Source organism: Aedes aegypti, chromosome 1 (genome assembly GCF_002204515.2).
Source record: "Aedes aegypti strain LVP_AGWG chromosome 1, AaegL5.0 Primary Assembly, whole genome shotgun sequence".
Lineage (NCBI taxonomy): Eukaryota > Metazoa > Arthropoda > Insecta > Diptera > Culicidae > Aedes > Aedes aegypti.
Window position 1 is genome coordinate 217113835 of NC_035107.1, and position 10066 is coordinate 217123900.

The 10066-nt window shown below is 38.8% G+C and overlaps 1 protein-coding gene across 5 annotated transcripts in view; it reads right to left on the bottom strand.

Moving 5' to 3' along the window:
- The window catches only part of LOC5569240 (cadherin-23), a 160271-nt gene extending 151367 nt beyond the window's left edge, over window positions 1-8904 (bottom strand). Inside the window, exons 1-2 of one of the 5 annotated variants that reach the window (XM_021857581.1) lie at window positions 8707-8904; window positions 7374-7555 (exon numbers count right to left, since the gene is read on the bottom strand). In XM_021857581.1, the coding sequence (XP_021713273.1) occupies window positions 7374-7400 (27 nt within the window). In that variant the 5' untranslated portion in view covers window positions 7401-7555; window positions 8707-8904. Of the gene's footprint in view, window positions 1-7373; window positions 8075-8706 lie in introns of all 5 variants that reach the window. The other 4 variants (XM_021857582.1, XM_021857580.1, XM_021857578.1 and 1 more) reach the window with 4 other exon arrangements.
- Window positions 8905-10066: the final 1162 nt, after the last annotated feature.

The following is a 10066-nucleotide window of genomic DNA, read 5'->3' on the forward strand; positions in this document are numbered from 1 at the left end:
ATGCCAAACAATTCTTTCCCAAAACGGCAAATATCAATCGTTTATTGGAAATAATGCAATGAAATTGCATCTTGCCGTTTCTCATTTCGTCGTATCGTTTTCATTTCTGTCGCAATCAGTTTTCAGATTCGTCTCACAACTTACGGCTCACTGTGATATTGTGCGTGGTCAAAATACAACACATCAATCGCTATTCTTCTTGGCATTAACGTCCTCACTGGGACAGAGCCTGCTTCTCAGCTTAGTGTTCTTATGAGCACACCCACAGTTAATAACTGAGAGCTTTCTTTGCCAAAGTTGCCATTTTCGCATTCGTATATCGTGTGGAAAGTACGATGATATTCTATGCTCTGGGAAGTCAAGGAAATTTCCATTACGAAATGATCCTGGACCGACCGGGAATCGAACCCAGACACTTTCAGCATGATTTTGCTTTGTAGCCGCGGACACTAACCACTCGGCTAAGGAAGGCCCCGACTGGAATACATATAAACAGGCATTGTAGAATTCGCTCTCATTTGAGTATGAAGCACGATCAAAGCAAGCAAAGAAAAACATCCCATCTGTTGCGGTCCACGATCGTCATTGTATCGCAAGGTGTAACAAGTCTGATAAATGGAAGCAACTCACCTGTAAAAAAAACTGAACTGCTACGGCAAATGAAATGTAATATGTTGTTAACAAAATGTTAAATAAATCTTAAATTTATTTTACCAAATTAGGATGATAGTGTTGTCTAATAACACAGAACACCTAGATATAAGAAATGAATGTAATGTTTGGAATGATACTAATAAAGAAATTAAAAAAAAAAAAAATGGAAGCAGCGAGCGAGAGCCCCAAAGAGAGAGCGATGATAAAATCCGTTTCTCTCGCTTGTTTACCGTTAGGGATAGGTGTTTTTCTTTACTGGCACGATAAACAATCCACGAACTTCCAGTAGCAATAGTGTCCCCCAGGTTTGGATGCTCTTGAAACTTTAACAAATTCCATTGTTGAAGCCAGGGGCATTGCAATTCCAAAATGTGAAGTGAAATTTGAATCTGTGATTATAGCCGATAATCTTAAACTCTTGATCCGTCTTAAAAAGGTGAGAAGAAGGCAATTTCAACGCACTCACGATCCTGCTATGAAATTTATAGAGAAGGATCTGCAAAAAGAAATTAAAAAACGATTTTCACAAGTAGGAACCAAAAAAAAATTAAATAATGTTTCTTAATTGGACCCTGGCTCTAAACCCTTCTGGAAATTATCAGAAATTTTGAAAAAATCTCAGAAGCCAATTCCAGTCTTGAAAAGGAAAACAAATTTTTACTAACTAATTGTGAAAAAGCTAAAACACTTCCGATGCAGTTTAAAAGCGCACATCATTTTTATTTATGACTCAAAAAAAAAATTGGGGTGGGTAATGTCTATTACATTACCGCGGGGTTGACGTAGAACTACGATGATTAGTAATTTGATTTGTCATGTGCATGAATTTGTAAGTGTACTAGTTTTGTGTTGTTATTGATCGGATGAAGTTTTCAGAAGTTAACTCTTTTTGGACTCATTTTGGTAGTCCTGAAAAGAACCATTTGTCGTTCTGTGGTTTCGAGAACCAGTGTATGGTGTTCCAGGAATAATGCCAGATGATTGAATTTGTTTGTTTGGTCGTTGCTTCCTTGTGTTGCTTGGTTGGGTGATCGGTTTCTGGCTCCAGCTGTAGTTCACCAAACTCCTCCAGTAGATTAGATGTTTGATAGCTCGGGTGCTTCGATCGTGGTAATCGATTGAATCGGTCCAGTGCTTTGGTCTGTAGCAATATCCATTGCATGAGCATTTAGGCTCTGTACATTGATACTCATCAATATGCAGGCTTGGCCGCTATGATCCAGTATTTCACGCAGTTCGTCTCAAAGCGTCACTAATCGATGATTGCCTAAGCGCTGCAGCTCATTCCTCAAGTCAACCCTTGGAATTGCTGCCTTTGGCGTGATGGAACTGGGAAGAATTGGTAGAGTTTGTCAAAAATAGTCCTTGCAGTGATGTAACCCGCGACAAACCAACATATACCAATTGCTGATCCTGGCTTTTGTCATAGTCGTACACGACCTCGGGGAAAGTTCCACCTTGCGACTTATGAACAGTTAAAGCACAGGCACTAACCATCGGGAACTGAATGCGTTTGCATTTGATTATGCCGCACAGTTTGAAAGTAAAATAAAAATTATCTATACAGGAGTGAAATTGGAATTTCAAAACCAAGAGCCTTACATTGGCATGAAATATTTTGAACTCTTATAACTGTTTGCTGGTTCAACGAAATTCCTTGAATGGCACCTCAATTGAAAGACAAGACATCAAAGAATCATGTCGTTTACTTACTGAATCCCACATACCTGTCCAAATAGTTTAATAACTGTTTTAAAACAGAACGTTGATTTCAAGCAAATTTATAAATAGGGGTGCTAGAGAAAATTTGACGTCATTTGCTTTCAATTCTCCGCTTCGATCGCATCTCAGCAGGCAACAGATCGTCTTGCTCTGACCGGGCGTGCTTCTCAGGCACAGACATCGACAGCGAGGGACCTCCCCGTTTGTCTTGCTTCGCTCAAATCAAACTGTCAAGCGAGCGAGAGAAGATGCCGTCCGAAGCCAAAGTCATCACCGCTGCCGCCGCCAAGAAGAAGAAGAATATGAACCAGTCCACAGGACGCTGCTGCAGTGCCATCGGGGTGAGTGCTCAGCATTCCACAACAATTGTAAAATAGAGTGGCATTTCCAACAGCGTCTTTGATGTTCCATATTTTGTGGGAACACTTTGATTAGCAAAATTATCACATGTAACAAAATTGTGACATATTAAGAATGCTTTTGAAAAGAAATTTTCATTGAACAATTTTAATAATTTTGGCACCCATGGATCAGAAATTTACCGTCATAATAAAGAAAACTATTGATTATCAATATCTCTTATTGAATATTTAGTTAATGTCAACCCTTCCAGCAATTCATGTTCGACCAATTTCTCACGCATTAGCATTCTCCGCAATTTTCAAGTAATTCTAAGCCCAACACATTATTGGCACATATTCATTTCCCAGATTGGTCGATCAGAAAGCGAAGAGCACAAAAGGGAGGAGCATCATCTGCTATTCTGAGGTTATAAAACATGCTGCCTTCGTTGGATTCAGTTACATTCCATTTCCGCTTTCGACCAGCATCTGGTCTGTGAAATCGCTCAAGATTTCTAGGTTGACCGATCCGCGCTTCTAGATTTCGCCTCGTGGTAAACTCGTGGTCACAGCATCCAAGCTCAATCGGCCCTTTTCAGGGCCAACATACGTTCATAAAACGGTTTATTGGATGATATTTACTGATTTATCTATAATGATCTAAATATCGCGGTATACTACAATTTGGTTCACATAATTTACCCCACATAATTACATGAATTTGAGAATTTACCACTGCAGCGCCGTCGGACCGTAATAACATCATGCTACTCAGCATTGTATGGTATTTCTAACAGCATCGTTGATTTATCATATAATGGGGGACACTTCCTAAATTCTCGAGTATTAAATTGGAAAATGTATTAAAATTGCGACAGATTTTAAATACTGTTCAATAAACTGTTTCCTGACCAATTGTAATAAGCAACTATTGATCTGAAATTTTTCTACATGTTAGTCTATTGCGTTAATCTGAGAAATAGGCTATATGAAATTGATGCCTTGGCAAGGGATGTACAAGATGAGCATTATGTATTAATTTTCCAATTTCCGTACTCGAGAATTTTGGAAGCGGGGGCCGTGATGCTCGGGATGGATTGTCCTCCATGACTGGTCCTGGCTGGAAATATTCGTGGGGAGAAACTCGACCCTTTGATGCAGGAATTTCATTAACAACTCTTTGGTAAAGCAGAAATTTCTGATAAAAGTGAACTTTTTCAAAACAACTCTTATTGATTGGAATATTTATCATCTTCTTCTTTCTGGCGTTACGTCCCCACTGGGACAGAGCCTGCTTCTCAGCTTAGTGTTCTTATGAGCACTTCCACAGTTATTCACTGAGAGCTTACTATGCCAATGACCATTTTTGCATGTGTATATCGTGTGGCAGGTACGAAGATACTCTATGCCCTGGGAAGTCGAGAAAATTTTCAACCCGAAAAGATCCTCGACCGGTGGGATTCGAACCCACGACCCTCAGCTTGGTCATGCTGAATAGCTGCGCGTTTACCGCTACGGCTATTTGGGCCCATGGAATATTTATCAACAACTCTTTGTTAAGTAAAATCATCCTTAATAACTCTTTGCTCCATCGCCAAACCAAACCATTTCATTGAATTAATCAAGTACAAGAATATGAATGGTAAGGAGAGGCAGATGGTGTATATTTTGCTGGCGTTACTTTCCAACAGGTCGCCGGTTGGCGCTGACTGCTAATCCGTCCACTGAATGATTTTCAGTTGTTGCTTTCGCTCTCTGGTTCCGTTCGCTACTCGCACACTGCTGTGGCTTTCACGCGCTCTTCTTTGCTGCTCCGCTGCTTGATCCGTTCGTTATGCCGTTCGATTTGTGAATGAGCTGGGAGCAGAACAACCAGTGGTTTTATTTGCTCGAGCTTCGTTCACCGATGGCGAGTGGTGGGGCTCTCGCTTGGTTGTTTCGTCACTCCGTTCGCTACTCGCACGCGATTGGTTATTGCTTTCGCGCTATTTTCGTTGATGGTGTGATTCTTCGCTGAGAAATAAAAACTTCAACTCTTTTAATTTTTCATGCAAAGTGACCAACTTTGATAAACTATATCTCAGTTATTTATGGACTGATTTGAATGAAATTTTAACAAAATATCAGAAATAACTTAAATTTTACCATATGTTTTTGAGTGATTTTTCCAATCACACGTTGAAAAGCAGTAACGGTTTGACTAAAGCGAATTTTTTGACGATTTTTTATGATTGACATAACTAAATATATTGAAGGAATAGCTTCATGGTATCTTCAGAAAAGTTGTAGATTTTGACGAGATGAATAAGTTTGCTGAAGACAGTTTTTGTGTAAGGCTATCAGATTTTAAGATAAAAAGTTTTGAATTTTTCGTCGAAAATTACAGTTTAGTCAAACCGTTATTACTTATAAACTTGTGATTGGAAAAATTTTCAAAAATATATGTTAAAATTCAAGTTACATCTGATGTTCTGTGAATGTTTCATTCGAAAATATTTCCATAAATAACTGAGATCTAACTTACCAAAGTTGGTCATTTTGTATGGAAAATCGAAAGAGTTGCAAATGCATGCGAATAAGTTGGGGCCTTCCTTAGCCGAGTGGTTAGAGTCCGCGGCTACAAAGCAAAGCCATGCTGAAGGTGTCTGGGTTCGATTCCCGGTCGGTCCAGGATCTTTTCGTAATAGAAATTTTCTTGACTTCCCTGGGCATAGAGTATAATCGTACCTGCCACACGATATACGAATGCAAAAATGGAAACCTTGGCAAATAAAGCTCTCAGTTAATAACTGTGGAAGTGTCATAAGAACACTAAGCTGAGAAGCAGGCTCTGTCCCAGTGAGGACGTTAATGCCAAGAAGAAGAAGAAGAAGAAGAAGATGTGAATAAGTTCTCTGTTTATTCGACAAACAAACCTAATATTTCATGGGTACACAACAGCAACAGAGTACATACACAGGGATTTAGTTGAAATCTGGAAACGTAGCTCAATCTTGAAATCTTGAGCAATTTCACACACCAGATTCTGGATTAACAGCTCAGCAGGCTTCTAGCAGCGAGGTACTTCTCACTAAGCAAGTTCGGAGGAGCTCTTACCAGCTCGAAAGCGGAAATGGAATGAAACTGAATCCAACGAAGGCAGCATGTTTTATAACCTTGGAATAGAAGATGATGCTCCTCCCTTTTGTGCTCTTTGCTTTCTGATCGACCAATCTGGGAAATGAATATGTGCCAATAATGTGTTTTGCTTGGAATTACTTGAAAATTGCGGAGAATACTAATACGTGAGAAATTGGTCGAACATGAATTGTTGGAATGATTGGCATTCCCTAAATATTCAATACGAGCTATTGATAATTAATAGTTTTCTTTATTATGACGGTAAATTTCTGATCCATGGGTGCCAAAATTATTACAATTGTTCAATGAGAATGTCTTTTCAAAAGCATTCTAAATATGTCGCAATTTTGTCACATGGGATAATTTTCCTAATCAAAGTGTTCCCACAAAATATGGAACATAAAAGGCGCTGTTGGAAAAGCCACTCTATTTTGCAATCGTTGTGAAATGTTGAGCACTCACCCCGACGGCACTGCAGCAGCGTCCACGAGTACAATCTCAAATGGTTGAGTCATAAATTATTCACGACAAATGAAATTTTGTATGAGGCCGTGAAATTGATTTAGGAATACTAGAAGTTATAAATAAAGTCGGAAATATTTCTCTTTTAACTCTTTTCCACAAATTTGTTGGCTCTGAAAAGAACCGATGGCTTTGTTAGCTTCGATGTTGTTACGAATAACTGCTCGGACCAGCAAAACTCAGGGGGCTTCTGGTATTTGCTCCTAACGGGATTGCTTCTTGACCACCAATGATGATTTCATCACGAGTCGAAATTTTGAAGCGCGGGTCAACAGCTCCTCGGCCGATGAAATTTGCGGCGGCGATGACGATGGCTGGGTGAACGCAAACAAGCGGTGAACGCAAACAAGCGGTGAACCACAAAGCGAGAATGACTCGCCCGACCGTGTTCACAGTTCGACCGCAATTTCTCCTGTGGACTGCTTCCTCTACTTCTTCTAGGCGGCGGCAGCGGTGATGGCTTTAGCTTCGGACGGCATCTTCTCTCGCTCGCTCGACAGTTTGATTTGAGCGAAGCAAGACAAACGGGGGCGTCCTTCGCTATCGATGTCTGTGCCTGAGAAGCACGCCCGGTCAGAACAAGCCGATCTGTCACCTGCTGAGATGCGAGCCAATCGGAGAGTGAAAAGCAAATGACGTCAAATTTTCTCTAGTCACCCCTATTTATAGATTTGCTTGAAATCAACGTTCTCTTTTAAAACAGTTATTAAACTATTTGGACAGGTATGTGGGATTCAGTAAGTAAACGACATGAAGCTTTGATGTCTTGGCTTTCGATTGAGATGCTAATCAAGAAATTTCGTTAAGCCAGCGAAAAGTTATAAACGTTTAAAATATTTCATGCCAACGTAACGCTCTTGGTTTTGAAATTCCAATTTTACTCCTGTATAGAGAAGAGAGACGTACTTCTACGTCAAAACAGAAAACAACAGTTATGAATAATAATTAAAAGATCGGTAGCAAAACTTGAAGTTATATACCTATTGACCATTAAGTACAGACAATGTAACTCACCATAGTTTTACACATCATCCTATCCATAACGAATGGAATGTAGCATGAGGCACCGTTAAGATCTTTTGGTTCAGATTGTTCTGATTAGTTGCACTTTTTGATGTTTTCAAGTAATCTGTAGATTATTATCACAGCATACTTTTGCATCACCTCTTCAAATTTTTCTTCATTGATGAGTTATTCTACAGAGAAATAATTTTCACAGATATTGTAGTTCTGTAACATTACCGTAGGCACGTCTTCATTTTCTTCAAGCACTTATGAAATCAATACATTCGACACCGATTTATAATGCACCTTTTTAATTTTTTTTCTTTGCCAAAACGATCCCTTAGGATCTTCCTAACTTATTGCTTTAAAAAAATTCAACAACACTCTTATTCAACAACTATCGGCGAACCGCTCATCGGACACATCAACGGCAAAGAATGCTTTTACGTCCAGTACACAATCGTTCAGTGGGTACCTTCCGCCCTTATCTCGGCTGATATGGTTTGATCTTATCTCTAGGCACCGCCGTACACTTGACTCCGTATTGAACAAATAGCCCAATCAAACGCCAAACTGGTCAATATTTGCTATCTTCCTCGACTTTCAGCGATCCCAATCGGAAGTACTCGAGTGAGATAGGAGTACATGTTGTTGAAACTTTCGAACTGATTCTGTCGAACTTGAGCAGAGTTTCTTTGTAGTTTGTCCCACTGATTGCAAAAAACAAAGTATTGAGTAGTTACGGTAGGTTGAAGAATATGAGTAATTATTTAGTTTCTGGGCATTCGTTATAATAGATAAACAATCTTGAGGTTTTAGCAAAAAATACTCTCAAAATACCACTATCATTTCCAGTTTTATGAGATCTCATCATAACAATCTTTTTGTGATATAGAAAACAACAATTTTAGCTTTAAATTATAAAGTGAAAAACAAACTTTTGATATACTTTTAAGGTGAAGATAAATCGAAGCAAAACCTAAAATCTTCAAGAGCATAAATCTATAGAACTAGACAGAGGATCCAACTGAAAATTTGATCGATTGGTCACTACCACCGAGGTACCAATCGTTCAAGTTTGCAACTTGAAGGGCTGTTTAGTTTTTTAGATTTGTGCTCTTGAAAAGTTGAGGTGGCTTGGAATAATCTTTACTTAAAGTTTGCCTTTCTTGGTCAGTAAAAAAATTCACTTCTATTGTGACTTGTTTCAAAAAGCAAAAATATTAAGATCAAGCATTTTCAAGCAAATTCAACTTTTATCTCACAAAACTACAGCTGTCACTAATCACGCATGTGCTATCGATTTCACCCAGATGTCTTCCGACACGACAATAGCCTTTACCGCCTGAGAACTGTCCATCAATCAATCTAAACGCCTCGCCAAGAAACTTGTCCAACACGACAGAAACGCGACGGAAGGATTACAATTCGGTTGTCTACGCGTAAAAACAAAACAGAAAACTGCGAATTTCGATCAGAGCAGGATTCCTGGTCGGCTGTCCCGTCTCGACTGGCGAATGAGACGTTCAATCAAAATTGTCTGTCGTCGTCATTTCCCCCATTCGAAAGGCCGTAATCTCGATCGATCTAGTGGCTCCGTATCAGCGGGTTGATAAAATTCCCTATTCAATTGCCTGAACAAGCTGAATGGTTTGAGAGAAGGGAGCCTTTGGTAGTTTGGTGCGAACTCTTATGATTTACTGTGTCATCAGTACTTTACGAGATAATTTAACTAATTCATCATTTGAATTGATCTTGACCCAGATAGCCGTAGCGATAAACGCGCAGCTATTCAGCAAAACGATGCTGATGATGGCTGTTTCGAATTCCACCGGTTGAGGATTTTTTCCGGAGCTGACAGGATTGAGCATCGTTGCATGGGATATTTGAAATGTAACATGCTCAGAACCAAAATCAGCGGCTACAAAGGTGACTAGAGTTAGGTTAAGACCAATTCAATCGTAGTAGAGTTTGTAGAAGAGGAAAAACAAGTAGAGACTATCAGGGTTTTGAATTAAGGAATATCCTGAAGAGCATTAATCAAATAAAATTCTGCCATTAGAATTGCTTTGCAAATTATTTCATGAGCGATGTTTTGCATTAAAGTCACCAAAGACAATTTATTTTAACTTATTGCGAATCAATTTCCGCAAGTCGGTTTGAAGCAAATTAACTTGCTGCCCAGTGCTTTAAAAAGGCAAATAGTTTATGAAATTATAAATATTTATAGGCAACTATAAAAGTATATTTACCAAACTGTGATTCATCAGAAACACCTAAAGTTTCAAAAACTTTAGTTTCAAATGACGAAAAAAGTTGATGTTTTATACGCCTATGAATGATGATTGCAACTCCCCCAACATGCCCCATCAAGTCAATCTTTACGATAAACAAAAATCTTTGGATCTTTTTTGAATTTCAATCTGTAAGAAAATTAAACTGGTCGTCCTCTTTACCATTCAAAGAACGAGCATTCCAATTTAAATAAATTATTATTTGGATCCTTTGGAGAAACGTAATGCAATTACAATTCTATTAGTAAATTTTACACCAACTTGGACTGCTCCAGCCAGTGTGATGGTTTTTAACATTGCATCAATCGTTTATTTCAATTGTTCAATTAGAAAAAAAGCAAAATCAGAAGGAGACATTTTACTGCAAGTAGGTACATGTTCTGATGATATTATGTTGATGGGAATTTC